We start from the raw sequence: 23,606 nt of genomic DNA on the forward strand, positions 1-23,606 counted from the left end.
CCCTAAAAGGGCAATACTGCGAAGAGTCAATGTACTAACTGACATTCGGCCCAACCTTGCAGTTTCGGCGCTTGCAGCTTCATTTACATATAAATTCAAGGTTAAGACTCTGTTGCATTTTTGCTGAATTCTTTTTCAGTGCAGATTTGTCACAACACCTCAAGGGTTTCCTGATGCCAGCAAAGTGAATGAGAATGCTGAAGTCTCATGCACATGGTACTTATTTGTGACTTATAGATTTGGTGCAAATTTCACCTATACTAAGGAGTGGAGAAAATCTGCACCAAAAACGTCACTAAAAAAACGCAAGTTTTTGCTGCTGCGCTTTTCTTGCCAAGAGATGCAGAAATGGTGCAGAAATTTCAGCACCAAATACATAACGTGTGCACAGTCATATTTGCTCAACAAAGGAAAGTTCATTTTGGGTCAATGCACATCACAATTACACATATACAGCTCTACAATTTTCTATTGTATTGTGGGTTTAAATGCGATACCCAAAGGGATAAAGTGAATTATCTTATATTAATCTCCTGTACTTGTGTATTTACAGCTTGTTGTATGGATGAGGAACATCCACTCCTCTCTACACATTCCACCGAGCATAAAACCCCTTAAGAAGTTGCAATATTTTTGTACAACTCGGAAGTTGATCAAAAATATTGCGACATTTGGAACTTACACGCCAGTCTTGGCCAGCTACGCCAATATGGGCATAGCATGGTCTGGATGAATCGTGGCTACACCAGTCTTAATGAATCTGCCCCAATGTTTTGTTTGTTTGTTTTTTGTTTTTTTTCTTATTTAAAATTACCTTTTGAATTGGATAAAGTGGGTTAAGAAAAAAAGACAAAAATAAACAAATTTGGCATTGCAGCGTCCATAAAAGTATAAGGTCAAAAGCTAGTAAAAATAATTAAGGCACAATTAAGAAATCTTTTCTGAGCACAAAGCGGTTCTGAAATGATGACTTCAATTATTACACAAATCGCTTGTAAAAAGAGAAAAAGGTTACTTACTTTTTCTGTGATATAAAATCCAGAGCCTTCAGCATATTGCAGTGCCAAGTCTTCATGATTCTGAATAATTGACCATCTAAAATGTCAGATTGACATAATTTATTGTTAATGTTAAACGAACGATGAGCTTCAATAGTTTAAATAATGGTAGGTCCAAACCTTCAGCATCTATTTAATTTGGTAAAATCCATAATAGTAGAAACAGTTTTTCAATAAATCGGGCATTTACGAAAATCTATCAAAAGCTTATCACTAATTTTTACAAAATAATCCAATATACTGACATTCCTTTTTTTCTAATGTGTTTCAATTTTCCAACTGTAAAAACCTGAAATGAGGGATGAAAAGACCAGATCTGTTGAAGATGACAATCTATTGGATTTTTTTTTTTGTTTAAATTAATTACCTCCTCCAATTGGTGCTGGTCCACTTTTTCTTCTCTGCCCCTCTGTTCTAAAGTTAGCCCACCCTCTCCCCTCACCCATAAAGATGCAAATTTCCCTCTACCAAATTGGGCATATAGCACAGAACTTCTTTGTGGATTTTTGTCTCCTTTGACGCTGGCCAATTAAAACACGACTTTGCCAATAGTGAATAATAGCAGAAAAACTTGGCACTCAGATTTTGGTAAAGTGAAGATAGCGTGGCATGGCGCCATGCCACAGTGACAGTGATCGCGTTTCCACACAGCGCTGTCATTCAATCTTTCAAACTTTTTCCAGGCCGCAATCAGTTCTGATGAAGTTCAGAAAAGACCGAAACTTTTTACCATATAGATTGCCAATGAATCTGTTTTCACTTATACCAAAATCTCAGTGTCAAGTTTCTCTGCTATTATTGGATTAAGGGTTGGAAACCCAACTTGGGCACCAAATTCATTTGCCAGGAGGGCTGTATATTCCTTTTCAATATACTGCTTGCCAACGGTGAAGTTTCGTGGTGTATGCCCTGTTGGGTGAAGGGAGAATTTGCACCATTATTACAGGGGGTCATAACTTTAAAATGGAGAGACACAGAAGAAAAAGAAAACCTGTTCCATTATCAATGTACGGTAACGGTGTCAATTGTAGGACGTAGGCAATTTAAGGTAAAAAAAAAAAAAAATTCACTGAAAGGTCCACTTTAACTAATAGGTGGCAGATATGTCTGTACAGGGCAGTATATTCTATTCCTCATTAGCAACCTGAGCATTGCACTATTATGAAACAAATGTAACTTTTTCATCTGAACTTAGAAAATATTTGGGCCTCTGCTTTGCAACAGATGAACTGCTAGCCAAGGAGCAGTCAGTCCTGCAATGTGGATGTTTTATCTTCTTTTTATTAGGATTTGGAGACAGAATGGGGATACTTCATGATGTGACTGATGTTATGATCTTACACACCAATGTAGTACTCTGTACCAGTTTTTAAGTATCATCTTTTATCTCTTATGACAGTATTCTAGTGTACAAAATACAAGGGTGTAACATAAAAACACCCACATTGGCTTGACCTGAAGTGGAAGCATTGCCAAACAAGACCCTGCACTTTTACACTCTGACCGTACAAACAAATGTCATTTTCACAAATTAGAATATTAGGTTATAAACTACTGTTCCAAAAAATGAAATTTGGATTTGACATCATTAAAACAACAATTAATAAACAAACCCTCTTTGTGTGTATGAGGTCAGTGTATAAGACATGAATGTAGGAAATGTGCAGATGAAAGTTCTTTTTGGTGATGTGTCAAATTCTGAAAATAAAAATGTTGTTCAGCAAGGGAAATTCGGACAGCACATCTACACATGTATAGAAGCCTTGTGGCTTTTGTACAGCGTTCAGATTGTCACTTGAAACGATTAATTTGTTGGGTACAGGTACATATACTGTTGCAATCAAAATAATTCAACCCACATTGCAAATTAGGTTTATTAACAAAATTTATAAACTGCTGTTCGCAATAAACCAAACAAGAACAATTTAAAATACCTCAACAGAAATAATATAACAAGTGGTTCCTCAAAATTCGACACAAGAAACCATGTTTACCGACTACTGCAGTCTAAGAATTAGTCAACCTCTTCATGACAAGTGTCTAGAGCGCCATTGGCTTGGCTACAATGACCTGGTGCAAATGTGATGCATAGTCAGATACCAGCTTCTGGAAGCGTTCATGAGTAATCTTACACTATTCCGCATGGGCAATGACTCTAAGTCACTAATATTCTTGGTTTATAAATAGAGTGGTCCAAAAAGTTAAAGGGAACCTGACATTAAGGTTTTCCAATACAAGAGGTTATTAAGAGAGATTTATTAGCCTCGAAAGACCTATATTTATCATGCCTGTATTATCTCTAAATGCTAAATGTATGCATTGACAAATGTCTTGAACTAGTCTACTGACCGCAGGCAGGGAGAGTGGTGATGATTAAACATCATCTTTAAATGTTTACATTTAGCATGTATAGATAATATAGGCATAATAAACATAGGTCTTAGGAGGCTGATAAAAAGCTCCTAATTCTTCGGGAAAATCCTGATGCGGTTCCCTGTAAGTGCCCTGCCTTTCACAAAAAAAAGGAAAAAGGATACAAAAAGAAAACAAAAAGGCATTGAATGTTCCTAGAGATACAATAGAAAGCATAGATTGCACGTTCAAAGTCAAAGGAACACTGACTACCTGGATGTAGCAGAAAGAGAAAGCTACCATTGGCTGCCACCAGATTCCTGAGGAGGCTGATGGGCAAAAAGTCTCGAGTGGCTGCAAAAGATCTGTACTAAGATTTTGTGACAGCAGGTAATAATATTTCAGTTTGCACACAAAATCACAAACTAAACCCTGAAGTTTTTTGTGCCAGAACTCCAAAATGTACACCTCTACTGACCAAAAAAAAAAAAAAATCACAAGAAAAGTCAGCTTTAATACGCTTAAAATCAGATAAATAAGCCACAAAAGTTCTGCCATTCTGTTCTGTGGAGTAGTGAATCAAACTGGAACTTTTTGGTCCTATGTATCAGCAGTTTGTCTAGAGGAGGAAGAATGAAGGCTATTCTGAAAAGAACACCATGTCTACAGTGAAGCATGGCGGTGATTCGGTGATGCTCTGGGGCTGATTTGCATGTTCAACTAGAAACCTGCAGCATGTGAAGGGCAGGAAGGATTCAATCAAGAATCAGGAAATCCTATGAAAAATCATGCCTTCTGCAAGGAAGTTGAAGATTGGGCATCAAGGACCTTCAACAATACAAAGAGTTACGCATACCTTAAAGTCCACCAAGGCTTGTTTTTAGAAGTCCTGGAATATTCTGGAGTGCTAGTCGCTTGACTTGAACCACATAAAAATTTTAGGGTGAGATTTGAAGAAGGCGGTTGAAACACTAATTTTATAAGAATATTACTGAACTGGAGTCCATAGCCCATGAGCAGAAGGTCCTACTAAATACGCTAGCCATAAACAGAACAATTCTGAGACTGCAGCAGTCATTAGTGTTTTGTGTTCAAATTTGGATAAACCACTTGTTACATTAGTTAGGTTTATATTGTTCTTGTGAGATTAGGTAATTGCAAACAGCAGAAAGTTTGTAAACGTTGCTAATTATGGTAATTTGCAATTGAGATTGAATAATTCTGATTGCAACTATACTTGTTAAATATTTAATCAGAAGATCAATTTAATCCCTTAACGACATTTGACGTAAGCTATAGCCACGCTCTGGCTGTCACGGCCAGGAGTGGTGCACTGCCCAGGGCCATTTAGTGATCGCTACATTTAAAAGCCTAGGCGCGGGAGGGGCTCCCTCTCCCATGAAATCGGCACCGAGTGATGTCATCGCAAGGGTCCGGTAGGTCATCATGAAAAAATCTGGGTAAGCCAGCTACGTAGCATATTTAGACCATAACAACAGCATGGTCTAAGAGGCTTCTGTCAGTGCAGCACTGACAGGTATAATGCATTGAAGTTCTGGTGCATTGCAATGCATTATACCTGTAGCATCGGCGTCTCTGCCCCCTGCCAGGCAGAGACGCCGCCCCCCCCTACCACCGCGGTCCTGCTCCGGCGTCTTCCGGCCTCCCTGCTGCTTCTGCTGGTGCAAGCTGCTTCCCTGGCACTGTGCTTAGGGCGCGCGCTCCCTCCCTCTTAAAGGGGCCAGGCGTGCCGTCCTAAAAAATACTTTCTCTATAAAAGGCACCTCCTCCAATATGGAGGTGCTCGTGCAAGGTTGTTGCTCTGTTATACTTACTTTGCTTCAGCCCTCAGGTCCTCTGCAAGTCAGTCCTGTCCGCCAGTCTGTTCTTCAGTCCAGTCTGCCAGTCTGACTACTTTCCAGCCCGACAGTCTGCCTACAGTCCAGTCCGCCACTCTGTCTATGGGCTCTGCCCGCCTGCTTACCTGGAAGCACCTGCCTGTTACCTGCCGTGCCCGCCCGCCTGCTTACCTGGAAGTACCTGCTTGTTACCTGTTGTGCCTGCCAGCTTGCCTACCCGGATTACCTGTCTGGCTATCAGCCGAATCAGCCTGCTTGTCTACTCGGACCACCCGTCAGCCTGCCTGCCGTGCTCTTCCGCTGTACCGGTCAGTTCCTGCCTTCTGACCCGTGGGAGTCACCTGCTCTCATACAAGGTCGGTCCCAGAGTGGCACCTGGTCCCTCTGCTCGGTCCCTCCCTGGTTCACGGAGTCAACTGAGCCGCCGTGCGACCTTGGTCAGGCCGAGTACATACTTAGTCACGCCCCTCTGGTCCCTCCTTGCACCGCAGCACAGAGGTTCCACCACCCGGATCCGTAACAATACCAGTGATCAGAGTAATAAAAGTTAAAGTTCCATAGAGGGACCAAGTAAAAAATAAAAAGAATAGTTGCTAGAATATTTTTAAAAAAATCATAAACAAAATAAAATAAAAAAATATAAAACCAATAAAAAGCTATATTTATGTAAAAATAAAAAAACACAATAGGTATCGCCGCATTTGGAACAACCTGATTTATAAGACTGTCACATTATTTAACCCCTTCAGTGAACTCAGTAAAAAAAAAAAAAAAAAAGTGGCAAAAAAAACTATGCTTTTTTCATCATGCTGCCAAAAAAGTGGAATAAAATGCGATCAAAAAGTCGAATGTAAATAAAAAGGATATAGCTGGAAATTACATCTTGTCACACAAAACTATACTCCATACAGCTCAGTCAGGATTGAAATAAAAGTTATAGCTCTCAGAATATAGCGATGCAAAAACAATTGTGTAAAAGCCTCAAAACATAATTTTTTTTTAAAAAAATATAGAAATGTGTCATCGTTGTATATGTACTAACCCATAAAATAATGTTGCCTTATCAATTTTAACATAACATGAACGGCATTTAAAAAAGGAAAAACACAATTCCTGAATTGCTGGTTTTTGTTCATTCTGTCTCCCAAAAATCGAAATGGAAAGCGATCAAAAAGGTTATGTGCCCGATGTACCAATAAAAACGCCAACTCGGCCCACAAAAAACCCTTACATGACTCTGTTGGCAGAAATCTAGAAAAACTATAGCTCTCAAAATATGGTGATGCAAAAACTTTTCTTGCAAAAAAAAAAGTGTTTTTTAGTGCATGATAGCAGCCAAACATAAAAAATATAAATAAATCTGGTATCGCTGTAATCGCACCGACCCAAAGAATAAAGTCACCTAATCTCACTACATGGTGAACGCTGTAAAAAATAAATAAAACCAATAATACAACTGTTTAAAGGGTATAAAATATAAAAGTTTGAAAATTGTAAAAAAAAAAAAATTTGCTGAAATTCCGATATTTTCACAAATAAATGCAAAAAAACATCGGGCTAAATTTACCACTAACATGAAGTAAAATGTGTCACAAAACAACAAACTCAGAATCACTGGGATACATTGAAGTGTTCCAGAGTTGTTACCATATAAAGTGACAGTGGCAGTGACAGAATTGTAAAATTTGTACTTGTCAGGAAGGTGAAAACAAGGTTGGGGGTGAAGGGGTTAACGGTTCAATCATTTCTACAAGGAGCGTGTGACCATAATGCTTCACCTAACGCCATGGTTCCAAAAACAGAGTTCAAGGTCCTAATATTGAATAGCAAGTGTTCTCGACAATATACAGTTAGGTCCTGAAATATTTGGACAGTGACAGAACCTTCATGATTTGGGCTCTGCATGCCACTATTTTGGATTTAAAATGAAGCAGCTGAGATACAATTGCAGTGTAGACTTTCAGGTTTAATTAATGAGGTTCAATAAAAATATCCTGTGAAACGTTTAGGAATTGCAAGCATTTTTCTACAAAGCCTCCTCATTTCAGGGGCTCAAAAGTAATTGGACGAATTAAAGGGAACCTGTCAGCTGATACATGCGGCCCAAACCATGGTCAGCATGCATCAGCCACTGGCTGTGTGATCACAGCCATGTATGCTTTACTCTGAAACACTGCGGTGTTTCAGAGAAAAACATACTTTTAGTCACCGCCGGGGCCAAGCTGTGCTACTGACTAGTCGTACAGGCGGGTCCACGGTGGCTTCCCCCAGTCAGCTGACAGTGATTGACAAGCCTCAGCCTGCGTGCGCATAAAGGCAGAGGCTTGCCAGTCACAGTTAGCAGGTGGGGAGAAGCCACCAGGGACCCGCCTGTACGACTAGTCAATAGCACAGCTGGGTCCCTGGCGGTGATCAAAAGTATGTTTTTCTCTGAAACGCCGCAGCGTTTCAGAGTAAAACTTACATGGCTGTGACCACACATCCAATGGCTGATACATGCTTATCATGGTTTGGGCCGCATGTATCAGCTGCCAGGTTCCCTTTAACTTTATCATAAATAAAATGTTTTTTGTTTAATACTTTATAGCGAATTCTTTGCAGGCAATAAAGGCCTGAAGTCTGGAAGCCATGGACATGACAAAATACTGGGTTTCCTCTTTTGTGATGATTTGCTGGCCTTTATTGCAGATGACTTCAGTTGTTACTTGTTTGTGGGTCTTTCTGCGTTAAATTTTGTCTAAAGCATGTGAAATGCTGCCCGATTGGCTTGAGATCTGGAGATTGACTCGGCCATTGCAGAACATTCCACTTCTTTTGCCTTAAACTCCTGCGTTGCTTTCGCAGTATGATTTGGGTCATTGCCCATCTGGACAACGAAGAGCCATCCAATCAACCTTGCTGCATTTGATTAAATCTGGGCAGAAAATATCACCCTGTACACTTCAGAATTCATCCGGCAGCTTCTGACTTCAGTCACATCATCAATAAACACTAGTGATCCAGTGCCATTAGAAGCCATGCATGCCCATGCCATCACTCTGTATCCACAATGTTTTACATAGGATGTCGTGTGCTTTGGATCATGAGCTATTTAAAGCCTTCTTTATACTTCCTTCTTCCCATCATTCTGGTACAGATTGATTTTAGTTTCATCTGTCCACAGCATGCCCTTACAGAACTGGGCAGGTTTACTTAGATGTATTTTTTTGGCAAAGTCTAATCTGACCTTTCTAGTGCGCTTTTTTTTTTTTTTTTTTTTTTTTTTTTTTTTTTGCAGAATGTACCAAACTGTTGATTTGGCAACTCATAACATTTCTGCTCTTTCTGATGGATTTCTTCTTTTTATTCAGCCTAATGGTGGTTTCACGTCCACTGAGAGCTCCTTTGATCGCATGTTGTGGGGTCACAGCAACCGCTTCCAAATGCAAATGCCACACTTGGAATCAGCTCCAGACTTTTTACCTGCTTAATTGATGATGGATTAAAGAAGGAAAAGCCCATGCAGCCAATTAGAGAGCATTTGAAATAATTGTTCAATTACTGTTGTGGTTTTCCTTGAAAAAGAGGTAGTTACATATTAAAGAGCTGTAATTCCTAAACCTTTACTCCAATTAGGACATGAATTAAATTAAAGCTGAGAGTCTGCACTTTAAGCCCATGTTGATTATATATCGTATTTTTCGGACTAGAAGACGCACCGGACCATAAGACGCACGGCAAATTTTGGGATGGAAAATAGGAAAAAATATTATTTAGATTCTGAATCGGTATCTTACCTGGGGGGCGGTGGAGTGGGGGTCACAGGAGGCAGGGTCCCTCAGGTGTGAGAATGTGGTGCTCCATCAGCGGGGAGTTGCGGTGGTGGTGGAGGAGGATCGCAGGAAGCAGGGCCCTCCGTTCCCTCCCTCAGGAACCCGGCGGAGGAAGATGAGGTGAGAAGCAGTGGGGACGATGTCTGGCTGTCGACGGTGAGGCAGAGCGACGTGTGCTGCTTTTCCGGTGGCCGCAGCCATCTTCTGAAGCAGTGGGCCTCAGGGAAATGGCTGCCGATATCCCAGTTTGTGCATGCGCCGGCTTGGGTGGCCATTTTCCTGTAGCTCATGGCTTCAGGAAGATTGCCGCGGCCACCGAAAAAGTAGCGCACGCCGCTCTGCCTCACCGCCGACAGCCAGACACCATCCCCGCAGCATCTCACCTCTTCTGCTGCCACCGCCGGGTTCCTGATGGAGGGAACTGGGGGTTCTGCTTCCTGCGATCCCGCTGCACCACAATTGCAATTCCCTTGTAAGCTATGTTCGGACCAGAAGACGCACCCCTTATTTTCCTCTCAAATTTGGGGGGGGGGGGAGTGCATCTTATGGTCCGAAAAATACGGTAACTATCTTGAATACGTTTTGGTAAACAGCTAAAATGCCATAACTTGTGTAACTGTTCAAATATTTTTGGAGCTATCTGTGTCTAATACAGCCATTTCTAAAGTAAAATTAAAAACAGAATTATTAGTCAAAATTAAACTGAGGCAACAGATAGCTCAACAGAAGCATCTACCATACCAGGGAAGTCATTTTTTTTAGTGCAGTAAATAACCGGCATTTTGTAGCCGTTTACACTTACCCATCACTCACTTCCTTTATTATTGCAGATAAGGGCTTTTTCTAGAAGGAAAAAAATAAAGGCAATTGAAATGTTTTTTCATGGTTCAATACTTTATAGCATACTTTGTGCTATGAATGTTGGAATGCATCCATTATCGCCTGTCTCCAGCATCTCTGGAGCGTGACAGCTTGCTAGTGTCATGTGATGTAAAAAAAGAAAAAAAGAAATAATAGTAGAATTGTTTTTTATTTTCCGTTCAGCAATTGAAAATTTACAAGATGTCAAATAAATTATATCCTAAAATTAAACAAAAAAAAAAACTAAAAATAATCTAAATAAACCACTAAAAACTATACTTTTTTTTTCTCATAAAACTCAGCAAAAGTATTAAAACATTAAAAAAACATAAATAAATATATAAAAAATAAGTTTATTATCACTGCAATTGTGCTGACCCACAAGAACAAGTCATCATGCAACTTTGTCACAAGGAAGTAAAAAAAAAAAAAAAAAAAAAAGGCATGGCTCTTTGATGGGTTAAGTATTGACGCAGATAAACAAATGAGGAAAAGTTCTATGAGGAACATGGAAGGTTGATTTCAGGGTGGAGAAAACACAGGTGCAAGTGTATTGTATACGGGATCTCTTATTAAAGTGGAAAGGCATTTTTTTCCCAGTGTGTAAGTAAATTATATTACAAAAGAAAGAGCAGAAAGCAGAGAGGTAAATGGTTTAAGTCTACACACTTAGGTAGCAATTTTTTGCACAAAAGAAATATAAATGCGAGTACAGTTAGCCATCTGTTCTCTTTTGTGCTTGTCTCAAATTTGTAGTCATTTTGAAAGCAGCTCTGTAATAAGCAGTACTGAAAAACAAGGGGTCGTCTGCATTAGGCTTGATAGATCTACTACGGTGCCAGAGTAAAATATATATTTGCTTACACACAATGCCATAGAGTTTAAACCCTTATGTTGCCATAAAATGGCAGAGCATCAGAAGAAGCCATTAAGGGGTTATTCAACTTCCAGACATGCTTATGCTCTCCTATTGCATATAACAGTGGAAGTATAGCCTACGACTGTCAATAAGGGGACAGATTTTCCTTTTCTTAAAGGTCCACTGCGAAATGCCTTTAGATTTTGATTGGCTGGTACTCATGTGCTTCCTTAACTTTAGTAAAGGGTCATGAATGAAATAAGCTTATTCTTGGGATCATAAGCTCAACTTATTTGACGAATGTGATCCGCACAAACCTTCTCCCTAATTTAAACCAGACACTGATATCTTTTCAATTTCTTCTGTTTGTCTCTTTTTTATTATTAGATTTTTTTCATTCTATTTTCTGCACCACTATTGGGGACAGACATCTTGCCTGTAGTGTTGAACACAGGTGCTCGGATAACGGGGTATTTAAGCATGCTCGGTCTTATCAGAGTATCTTCGGTGTGCTCCTCTAATATGTTTGCCGACGCTAGACAGATGCAACACATGGGATTGCCTAACAAACGTGAAAGTGTCAGTGTAAAAACTGCAAGATTTCAGGATTTTATAATTTAGTGATATGAGGTACTAAAAAAAATGGCCAAAAATTATTTAAATGGAACCTGTCACTACATTTATGTAGCCCTATCTGAAGGCAGCATAAGGTAGTGACAGACTAATTCCAGGATGCCTGGTGCTGGAATATTCATATTTAGGGGTTCAATGCATTCTAAGTAATCCTTATCTTACAGGAATATTATTTCTACCCCAACCAAGGAGCACTTGGACATTATGCCATTTAATGTTTGAATGTTGTAGTATTTGTAAATTCAAGCAGCAGCTGCTGTGCCGTAGTGTTCAAAATAATAGCAGTGTTTTCAAAAACATGAGTTAAGCACAAAATCGTTATAAATAGTTTATATTTTCATGTATTGGGAACATTGCACACTGTTTTCTAATTCAAAACATGAAGAGAAATGTATATAATTTTAACTACTTTACAGAAAATAAAAAATGAACATTAGGCTGTTCTAAAAAATAGCAGTTTGTCTTTACAAACTCTTTTTTTGAGGATTTAGCATTCCTGTGAATGACTAACCTAATATTTAGTTGAATAACCACAGTGTTTAAGAACTGCTTCACATCTATGTTGCATAGAGTCAACCAACTTCTGGCACCTGTCAACTGTTATTCCAGCCCAGGATGCTTTGACTACATGCCACAATTGTTTGCCATTTGTTGGCTTTGCCTCAGAAACTGCATTTTTGAGGTCACCCCACAAGTGTTCCATCGGATTAAGGTCCGGGGATTGGGCTGGCCACTCCATAACCTCAATTTTGTTGAACTAGAACCAAGATTTTGCTCATTTACTGGTGTGTTTGGGGTTGTTGTTTTGTTGAAACACCCATTTCAAGGGCATATCCTCTTCACCGTAAGGCAATATGACCTCTTCAAGTATTTTAATATACGCAAACTGGTCCATAATCCCTGGTATGCGGTAAATAGGTCCGGCACCATAGTAAGAGAAACATGCCCAAATCATTATGCTTACACCGCCATGCTTCACTGTCCTCATAGTGTACTGTGGCTTGAATGCAGAGTTTGGGGGTCGTCTGATGAACTGTCTGCGGTCCTTGGACCGAAAAAGAACAATTTTACTTTCATCAGTCCACAAAATGTTTTTCCATTTCCTTTTAGGCCAGTTGATGTGTTCTTTTGCAAATTGTATCCACTCAGTACATGTTTTTTTTTTTTGTTTTGTTTTTTTAACAGTGAGACTTTGCGTGGACTTTTTGCTAAGAGATTAGCTTCACACAAGCATCTAACTGTCACAGTACTCACAGGTAACTTGAGACGGTCTTTGATCATCCTGGGGCTGATCATTGGCTGAGCCTTTGCCATTCTGGCTTTTCTCCGATCCAATCGAATGGTAGTCTTCCGTTTTCTTCCACGTCTCTCTGGTTTTGCTTTCCATTTTAATGCATTGGAGATCATGATAGCTGAACAGCCTATCATTGTGTGCACTTCTTTATAAGTTTTACCCTCTCCAATCAAATTTTTAATCAAAAGTACGCTGTTCTTCTGAAAAATGTCTCAAATGACCCATATTTCTCAGGCTTTCAAGGAGAAATGCATGTGCAACATGTGCTGGCTTCACGCTTAAATAAGGGCCACCTGATTCACACCTGTTTATTCACAGAATGATTGACCTCATTAATTGAACTCCACACTGCTATTTTGAACACACCCTCTTTCAATTAATTATTCAAATACACAGACTCAAAAACATGCAGACCATGAATGCGGAGTCTGTTGGTTTTCTTAGAATCTTAGAATCTACTGCACCAACTGGTAAATTGTTTGACATTTGGTAATATAATTTATACCAAAAACAGTGATTAATTTGGTTAGTCATATTGGACTGCTATTACTTTGAACACCACTGTACATCATAATTATCATATAAGGTAATTTAAGACCTACCTGGTCTATTTCCATTAACTTTGGGAATGCCCCAGGCCATTGAATGGCCACCTTCACTGTATCTGATGGAGGCGGCATCCTGAAGGAGTATGTAAGACTTGAACGCTACTCCGAAAACACACTGGGGATCATCCACACCTAGAAATAGAGACAACAGGAAGAATAAGTAAAAAAAAAGATGGAACATGGAAAATGATGCAAAAGATTAAATGTGCTTCTGTGTCACACTTATCATAAAACCTCTAGCATTAAATGTCCCAAAACAGGATAAGTATGATAAAATGATAAAGATTTGCTTTACAGCTCACTTATATAACCAGAACCAGATTCCCTCTTAAAATATGTCAGAAGAACAACACAAACTGCGATCCACCACAACATCCATAACAGTTCTAGAAGTCGAAAAGGGTTACTGCTGGGATTCAATAGCTTTAACCACAATATGGTACATATACACAGTACTCCCAACCCACCCCTGTACACCAGTAGCCTGGTTGGGTGTAAACAATATGTGCAGCCAGATTGAAAAGTAATTAATACTTCGTACAAAAGCCTTTCGGTGATGACGCCTTCAAAGGGCCTCCTGTATGGAGAAACTAGTCACATGCATTGCTCAGGAGTGATTTTGTCCCATTTTTCCACACAAACTCTCTTCAAATCATGAAGATCTGTGGGCTCCTTTTATGAACTCTGAGCTTGGTTCCGTTAATAATTTTTCTATTGGATTCAGGTCAGGTGATTGGCTGGGTTACAGCTCATATTTTGGCTGGTCACTCATCAGCAGCACACTCGACTATGCTCCATCCAGCAGAGACACACCTAGTGAACACGGGCCCTGGTTAGTGTAAAATGTTAGGTAGGTGCATCTAATAAAGATGTGAAATGCTAGGGCTTAAACTAGTACTACCTGGCTTACATATACATATACACACACACACACACACACACACACACACAAATAAATATATATACATACATACAGTACAGACCAAAAGTTTGGACACACCTTCTCATTTAAAGATTTTTCTGTATTTTCATGACTTTGAAAATTGTACATTCATACTGAAGGCATGAAAACTATGAATTAACACATGTGGAATTATATACTTAACAAAAAAGTGTGAAACAACTGAAAATATGTCTTATATTCTAGGTTCTTCAAAGCAGCCACCTTTTGCTTTGATGACTGTTTTGCACACTCTTGGCATTCTCTTGAAGAGCTTATAGAGGTAGTCACCGGAAATGGTTTTCACTTCACAGGTGTGCCCTGTCAGGTTTAATAAGTGGGATTTCTTGCCTTATAAATGGGGTTGGGACCATCAGTTGTGTTGTGCAGAAGTCAGGTGGATACACAGCTGATAGTCCTACTGAATAGACTGTTAGAATTTGTATTATGGCAAGAAAAAAGCAGCTAAGTAAAGAAAAACTAGTGGCCATCATTACTTTAAGAAATGAAGGTCAGTCAGTCCAAAAAATTGGGCAAACTTTGAAAGTGTCCTCAAGTGCAGTTGCAAAAAGCATCAAGCGCTACAAAGAAACTGGCTCACATGAGGACCGCCCCAAGAAAGGAAGACCAAGAGTCACCTCTACTTCTGAGGATAAGTTTATTCGAGTCACCAGCCTCAGAAATCGCAGGTTAACAGCAGCTCAGATAAGAGACCAGGTCAATGCCACACAGAGTTCTAGCAGCATACACATCACTACAACAACTGTTAAGAGGAGATTTTGTGCAGCAGGCCTTCATGGTAAAATAGCTGCTTGGAAACCACTGCTAAGGACAGGCAACAAGCAGAAGAGACTTGTTTGGGCTAAAGAACACAAGGAATGGACATTAGACCAGTGGAAATCTGTGCTTTGGTCTGATGAGTCCAAATTTGAGATCTTTGGTTCCAACCACCGTGTCTTTGTGCGACGCAGAAAAGGTGAACGGATGGACTCTACATGCCTGGTTCCCACCGTGAAGCATGGAGGAGGAGGTGTGATGGTGTGGGGGTGCTTTGCTGGTGACACTGATGGGGATTTATTCAAAATTGAAGGCATACTGAACCAGCATGGCTACCACAGCATCTTGCAGCAGCATGCTATTCCATCCGGTTTGCATTTAGTTGGACCATCATTTATTTTTCAACAGGACAATGACCCCAAACACACCTCCAGGCTGTGTAAGGGCTATTTGACCAAGACGGAGAGTGATGGGGTGCTACGCCAGATGACCTGGCCTCCGCAGTCACCAGACCTGAACCCAATCGAGATGGTTTTGGGTGAGCTGGACCGCAGAGTGAAGGCAAAAGGGCCAACAAGTGCTAAGCATCTCTGGGAACTCCTTCAAGATTGTTGGAAGACCATTTCCGGTGACTACCTCTTGAAGCTCATCAAGAGAATGCCAAGAGTGTGCAAAGCAGTCATTAAAGCAAAAGGTGGCTACTTTGAAGAACCTAGAATTTAAGACATATTTTCAGTTGTTTCACACTTTTTTGTTAAGTATATAATTCTACATGTGTTAATTCATAGTTCTGATGCCTGCAGTGTGAATGTACAATTTTTAAAGTCATGAAAATACAGAAAAATCTTTAAATGAGAAGGTGTGTCCAAACTTTTGGTCTGCACTGTATATATATATATATATATATATATATATATATACACACACACACACACACACACACACACATACATATACATATATACGCTGCTCAAAAAAATAAAGGGAACACTCAAATAACACATCCTAGATCTGCATGAAGGAAATATTCTCATTGAATACTTTGTTCTGTACAAAGTTGAATATGCTGACAACAAAATCACACAAAATCATCAATGGAAATCAAATTTATTAACCAATGGAGGCCTGGATTTGGAGTCACCCCCAAAATTAAAGTGGAAAAACACACTACAGGCTGATCCAACTTTGATGTAATGTCCTTAAAACAAGTCAAAATGAGGCTCAGTATTGTGTGTGGCCTCCACGTGCCTGTATGACCTCCCTACAACGCCTGGGCATGCTCCTGATGAGGTTGCGGATGGTCTCCTGTGGGATCTCCTCCCAGACCTGGACTAAAGCATCCGCCAACTCCTGGACAGTCTGTGGTGCAACGTGATGTTGGTGGATGGAGCGAGACATGATGTCCCAGATGAGCTCAATCGGATTCAGGTCTGGGGAACGGGCGGGCCAGTCCATAGCTTCAATGCCTTCATCTTGCAGGAACTGCTGACACACTCCAGCCACATGAGGTCTGGCTTGGTTCTGCATTAGGAGGAACCCAGGGCCAACCGCACCAGCATATGGTCTCACAAGGGGTCTGAGGATCTCATCTCGGTACCTAATGGCAGTCAGGCTACCTCTGGCGAGCACATGGAGGGCTGTGCGGCCCTCCAAAGAAATGCCACCCCACACCATAACTGACCCACTGCCAAACCGGTCATGGTGAAGGATGTTGCAGGCCGCAGATCGCTCTCCACAGCGTCTCCAGACTCTGTTGCGTCAGTCACATGGGCTCAGTGTGAACCTGCTTTCATCTGTGAAGAGCACAGGGCGCCAGTGGCGACTTTGCCAATTCTGGTGTTCTGTGGCAAATGCCAAGCGTCCTGCACGGTGTTGGGCTGTGAGCACAACCCCCATCTGTGGACGTCGGGTCCTCATACCACCCACATGGAGTCGGTTTCTAACCATTTGTGCAGACACATGCACATTTGTGGCCTGCTGAAAGTCATTTTGCAGGGCTCTGGCAGTGCTCTTCCTGTTCCTCCTTGCACAAAGGCGGAGGTAGCGGTCCTGCGGCTGGGTTGTTTCCCTCCTACGGCCCCCTCCACATCTCCTGGTGTACTGGCCTGTCTCCTGGTAGTGCCTCCAGCCTCTGGACACTACGCTGACAGACACAGCAAACCTTCTTGCCACAGCTCGCATTGATGTGCCATCCTGAATGAGCAGCACTACCTGAGCAACTTCTGTGAGTTGTAGAGTCCATCTCATGCTACCACGAGTGTGAAAGCACAACCAACATTCAAAAGTGACCAAAACATCAGCCAGAAAGTGTGGAACCCCTGAGGGTTCGGTCTCAACAGAGGTACTGCATCTCACTCAGAGGTGTGGTATCTCACTCTCAGTTAAGGAAGGAGTACAGCCCGGGACCCTAACACCTGCATCCAACACACTCCACTTCAGTGGGGGGGGGGCAGGGCAAGATTGCTCCTAAGGGAGAGCACAGTCCCTGGTCCCTAGCTGAAGGGTGGAACTATGTAGTAGGTGTGGGTGGAGGAAGTAGCTTAGCGGAGTACTTGTGAAGGAGAGATATAAAAAGAGGGTGGAGCATTCTAGTACAGGACAGTCTACAGTGAGAGGAGTTGGGAGCAGGGGCTCTGCAGGAGCTCTGCTCAGGAGGAGGGCCTGAGGAGAGGCCCAGGACTGAAGGAGAGGAGCAGGAGAAAGGCTCCAGGAGTGAAGGGACCCCAGGGGTACAGGCAGTGCTGGAGGCCACCCGTACGCCCGAATCTACCAGGAGGGGTCAGGCCACACAAAGGGGACCGGTCCCTCAACTAGCAGAGGCTGCAGTATTTTAAGTCCTGCAGCCAACAGTCCATATCAGTCTCACCAAGAAGGTAGCCATAGAGGACCCAGGGGACGGAACAGTCGTCGCCCGACAAGACCAGCGGGTACCGGATTGGGACACTAGGTATGAGGTGCAGGGAGACGGCCAGAGAGAGAGAACACACAGAAGGGGTCCCGCTAAGTACTCCGGAGATATCTTAGGGTTGACTGAACCCCTCCCTGAGTAAGCGCAGCACGACGAGGGAAGTTACACTGGTACCTGTAACTTGGACTGCAACAACCGTGAGTAAAGACCCTGGAGACTGCACCCCACTGCCTCTGTGATTATTATTTGCGCCATTACCCCTGCACTACAACGCCCAGCACCACCTATAACATTTACAACATCTATGCACTGCCCTGGAGCAGAGCTCTACCTGTCGAGAGCCGGACCAACTCTGCTGCATTAAACACCAGCTTCAGAGGACCTGCGCTGCAGCGGCGGCTACCTATAGCCGCATTAAACAGGTGGCGTCACGAACTTCATATAAAAAATATAAATCGCCTGTAAATATTCCCCTTTTGAGTGACCGCCCTGGGTCATGGTCCGGGTCACCGCCACTGTGACATCTCCCATAGCAACGACCGGCCCGGCACCGAGTACCCCACGACCCAGGGGGCGCGTCATCTTTGGCGTCACGAACAGGATTTGAACCCACCCGTTATCACGGGGTATTGTGCGCCTAGAGACTGTGTTATATACTAAATGTGGCGCCCGCCCCAGACCAACGGGTGACATTATGTGCGAGCCAAAAGACAACAAGAAACCGCCTCCCATCGTGGGCCGGGTTCCAGAATGGCGCCTAAAGCGAGACCCGCCCCGAGCAACAGTGACCATGTATGTGGATGTGTCCATCAAGCTGGGGGGGCCGCCCCAAGGTGTGGCTGACAGCAAGTTGCCATGGAACTGCCCCTGAAAGGGGAGAGGAGAGAAGAAACCTGGGAGACAGGGCGGAGTCTCCAGGAGTCTAGACGGACAGCACCCGGCAGGCAAGATGGAGAGTCAGGAGCCAGCTCCCGTCCAAGGCCTGCAGCAGTCAGCAACGCCTCACACCCTTGAGGAGGCAATGGCAGAGCTATCCCTGGAGGATACCGAATTCCTCCAGGCTGAAATCCAGGAGCTAGGCCGGAGAATGGAGAAGGCCCAGCAGGACGCCATTGCCGGCTGGAAAAAGGAGCTGCTGGAGAAGCTGATGAGTCGGCAGCAGCCAGCGCTGCACTCCACCTGCAGCGTCCCAGCCCCGGAGGAGCCTGAACGGAGCCAGGAGGCAGAGGACGGCACAAGCGCGGCCACGGGAGCAGGTAAGAAGAGACTCCCCTGTCCCAGGCGCTGACCTGCTCCAGGGCTCCCTGGCGGAACCTCCGATCCCGGGCGCCTGCTCCACCGACCTACTCCTGGGCCCCCTGGCGGAACCTCCAATCCCGGGCGCCTGCTCTGCTGATCTGCTCCCCGGTCTCCTGGCGGAATCTCCTGTCCCGGGCGCCTGCCACGCCGACCTGCTCATGGGCTCCCTACCGGAGCCACCCGTCCCCGCACCCGAGTGGGTGTACGGAGGCCCCACCTACGACAGGTCCGCCATATATGAAGACCAGCAAGGACCCCCCCTGACGCCCACACCTGCACCCCCGGTTACCTGCCAAGGAGGAGAGGAGTTCCGGTGGGACAACCGGGAGGGAGACCTCATGAGGTTACCGTGGGAGACCAAGGCCCAGGCCCACAGGAGGGAAGAGCACTGCAGGATGGAGCTCCTGCAGCTGGAGAAGGAGCGTCACGACCGGCAGGTGCGGTGGGAAAAATTGGAGGCCCGGAACATGGCGGCCAAAACCCGGGCCCGCAAGGCAAGAGCTGCCACCCCTATTCCCCGTTTGGAGGGGATAGTTATCAAATTTGATCTAGACGCCGGGTGGGGCTTAGTGAGAGAGCCGCACACCGATCGGGACGTTTTCGTCAACAGGCGGGATGTAGAACCCCACCTTCAACAGGGGCATCCTGGCCGAGACCTTTACCCCGGTGACCATGTCACCTTTACCCGCCACAAGGGCGAGCGCGGGTGGTATGCCCTCCAGGTATAAATAGTGGCTTAAAGGAGAGACATGCCCCTGCAGTACGAGGCTGAAGACCCGGCATGGTCAGACTGTAGAAACCAGGAGTTCCCCCGGAGGGAGCCCCGCTGTTAAACTGTCGGTTTTACAGAAACTCTCTATAGTTACCTGGAAGGGTACAACCCTGCCAGTTTAAAAAGTTAATTTGTGTGCCTTTAAAGTTTTATAGTTACCCGTTTAAAAAGACTGTAGGTTATGGACGGTGAATAGCCAAAGAGCTTTCATCTGTACATAGTTGCACTTATTAAAGTGCCCCTTATTGGTTTTATATTAAAAGACCACTGAACAAAAACCCGTTTGGCGTGGCCGAAGACATGGATCACCTATGCCCTGCAGCCACGCCCAGGGCCCATGTTGAGGGTTTTCGGACGGGTCCCTCATGTTACACTTTGCACCTTTGTCAGTGAGATGGACACCCGGTTACAGATCGTGGTGTAGCCTACTAAAAATGTTTTATGAGAAAAATGCTTTACATGTGTGAAGAAGAAAAATGTGTTCCCTAAAAAGTTTTATAATGTTTTAATAAAGTAAATGAAACGTATAAGGAAATGTGCCTCCCATAAAGGGAAGAAATGTTATGTTTATGATCTTATATGCGAATGCATTCTTAAAAATATATATATATATATATATATATGATCTCTAATTGTCCTATCTCAGAAAATTGATAACCTATTGTCCCTGATGAGAGATTTTACATGTGAATTGAGATTGAGTGATCAGTTCAGAAGGAGGAAAAAAAAAAAAGGAAATCTGATTCGAGTTTTACCTGTGCATTTACAAATTGCAAACAAAGCTTAGGCTGTGTGCCCACTATGCGTTTTTTAAGCAATTCCGCCGCAGAAACGCTTAAAAAACGCTTGTTAGTAGGTCTGCTATGTTCCCCAATGATAATCCGATGTGCTGTGCACATGCTGCGGAAACTTCCGCTGCGGATTGTCATTGCAGAAAAATCTGCAGCACTACCAATTATTTTGCGGACACGCAGCGTAATTGCTGCCATTGACTTGCATTGAATCGCTTAATATCCGCATGACTACATGTGCACATGCGGATATTAAGCGATTAATGTGCGGATGGTACCCGGGTCTGGAGAAGGGGAGACTCTCCTCCAGACCCGGGTACCATAGTACCTGTAAAAAAAAAAAGAATTTAAAATAAAAAAACACATTATACTCACCTTCTGATGGCCCGCGGTCTTCTATCCGGTGCGTCTTGGCTCCCCGGTGGCTTGCGATGGAGTAAAAGGACCTTCTATGACGTCATTCAGTCATGTGACAGGTCACGTGACCGCTGACGTCGGCGGTCGCGTGACCTGTCACATGACTAAATGACGTCATGGAAGGTCCTTTTACACCACTGCGAGACACCGGGGAGACCGGACGCATCGGAGGAGACCGGGGGCCATCGGAAGGTAAGTATATGTTTTTTGTTTTTACCATTTTTATTCTTTTTTTTTTAACTATTACTTCGTCATACTATATAAATCCATGCTGGTTGCATGGATTTATATAGTGTGACCAAGTTGTCAAGCACTTTTCCAAGTGATCCTAAAATCGCTTGGAAAGCGCTTGACAACCCGCATGCGAAATCGCATGTGCAAAACGCATGAAAGACGCTTGTCCCTGGCTGAAAAAAACGCATGTAAAATCCAAAAGCATTTTTTCTGCCAGGGAGATGCAGAAACGCTCAGGAAAAATCCGGAGTATTTCTGCATCGTGGGCACATAGCCTTACCCTAACTAATATACTTTAATTCTGATCATGGCAGCTCCCCATCTGCGCCTCTCCTGACACAGTTTAAGACAACTCCCTCTGTGTCAGCACTTGGCAAAGGGGGCTGGCTACCAGGTCCAGTTCATTAGTTAAGCCAGGCCCCTTCTTTATAACAGTTGAAGCGGAGACATGTCATTTCTTCACAGTGTATGATTTCATTTACTGGAATCCATTCAAGGGTGTTCTAAGTAGCACAAAATGTATCTTTTACCCATAGCTGTTCTACAGGAGAGACTTCCCACACCATCTCTACACCTCTTTTTCCAGTAAAGCTGTACTTTTAACATTATGAAATTGAAACTCTGAAGTAGTGAAATATATAAAACTACAATCACAGCAGTATCCAGGCTTATGTGCTTTTAACAGACACCTGTTATTTCCAAAGGGTACATTTTGTACAGAAATTTCCATGTAGTAACACACAAAGTTGTGAGATTTAACCGGCACATTACAATAGATGAATTTTGTGATTGTTATTATATTTTTGCTAGATGGGACCACAGAAAAATCAGTACCTAGACAGGGTTATTTATAATTCTGGTGGTATAAAAAACACACAGAAATAGAAGCCCTTTGCTCTGTGCCTTCTCACAGTCATGGCATGCTGGTAACAGAATCGAGCTTTATGTAAAGCTGAATAACAAATAACAATTCCATGTGATTCATTGTTTCACAATGCAGGACACTGCCTCCCCATACACAATGTGTATAATGGTCCGGCTGTATTCCGGGGCATAATGGTGCCGTGAGCACATCTCTGGGCAATCATGGAAACCAGTGAAAGGATTTATTACACAAGGAGTGGCAGTAATGCAATATACAGACTATTCAGAGGTTTCACTTCTAGCTTGAGTTGTACCAATTAATTCACCCCTAAAAAGGATGGAAGCTGATCATAGTAAGTAGTAGATTACAAAGATTCAGGGGCTACATCAAAAAGAGGGGATAAATAAAAATGTATTATTCCTGCTAAAAATAATAATGTGAATGGTGTGCCCCACAACACCCCAAATTAGTTTGATAAGTATCTATCACCAATCTGGGGCTAACATTTTTATTTAATAAAGAGTTTTCAGCCCCAAACTGGTAATTTTACCAATACAAGTTATTGTCAAAATTGCTAATAAGCGCTGCTAATGTCCCCCGAAAGGGCTCAAATTTCTAGCAGAAGTTGAGCCCGAACTTCTGTTTTGTGGGATGCTAGCAAGCAGATCGGGATACCCAAGTCTCCACGACTCCTCTCGCAGTGAAAGCGTGAGATCTTCCTCTTTAATCCAGCACTGCTGCATATCCGGGGATGACTTCTAAATTAGATTCCTTTAATATTAAATACAATAAATGAAGGTTAACAGATTTTGTGTCCATGGTGGGCTGTAATGCCAGACACAGCACATGGACAAGAGTCTCTTGGAGAATTGAAAAAAATAGTTTTGTGGATTATTAAAAACATTATCTGTTACTTTTTTGTATCAGGGCGGTGGTGTCAGTAAGCCAAACCTCGGACTCCGGCTCCTCAATTTCCCTGACTCTGACTCCCCAGCGCTGCCTCACTACTCAGCATGTACATAAAGTGCAGCACAGATTCATCTCAACTAAAAGCCGAGATCCTTAGATCAGGAATAGAACAGACATTTATAGGACATTTCATAACTTTCCAAAATTCTTAGGAAAAAATTTACAGCACATCCTGCATTGTACTACTGTACCCAATTTATTATATATTGTTAGAGTCGGTCCATTGTATACCGTCTCAGACTCCACAGCCCTGGTTTTTATACAATTAAATAAATGGAATTTGGTGTACACATACTTG

At 42.8% G+C, this 23,606-nt stretch overlaps 1 protein-coding gene across 3 annotated transcripts in view; it reads right to left on the reverse strand.

Moving 5' to 3' along the window:
• The window catches only part of ELMO1 (engulfment and cell motility 1), a 525,215-nt gene that overhangs the window by 439,789 nt on the left and 61,820 nt on the right, over positions 1 to 23,606 (reverse strand). For 2 of the 3 annotated variants that reach the window (XM_073678246.1, XM_073678245.1), the window contains exons 2-4: positions 13,331 to 13,468; positions 9,884 to 9,924; positions 1,020 to 1,095 (exon numbers count right to left, since the gene is read on the reverse strand). In XM_073678246.1, the coding sequence (XP_073534347.1) occupies positions 1,020 to 1,095; positions 9,884 to 9,924; positions 13,331 to 13,408 (195 nt within the window). In that variant the 5' untranslated portion in view covers positions 13,409 to 13,468. Of the gene's footprint in view, positions 1 to 1,019; positions 1,096 to 9,883; positions 9,925 to 13,330; positions 13,469 to 23,606 lie in introns of those variants that run through there. The other variant, XM_073678247.1, reaches the window with a different exon arrangement.

The sequence above is a fragment of the Phyllobates terribilis genome, unplaced genomic scaffold (assembly GCF_046119375.1).
Source record: "Phyllobates terribilis strain yellow unplaced genomic scaffold, ASM4611937v1 Scaffold_4__5_contigs__length_816908805, whole genome shotgun sequence".
NCBI classification, from domain to species: domain Eukaryota; kingdom Metazoa; phylum Chordata; class Amphibia; order Anura; family Dendrobatidae; genus Phyllobates; species Phyllobates terribilis.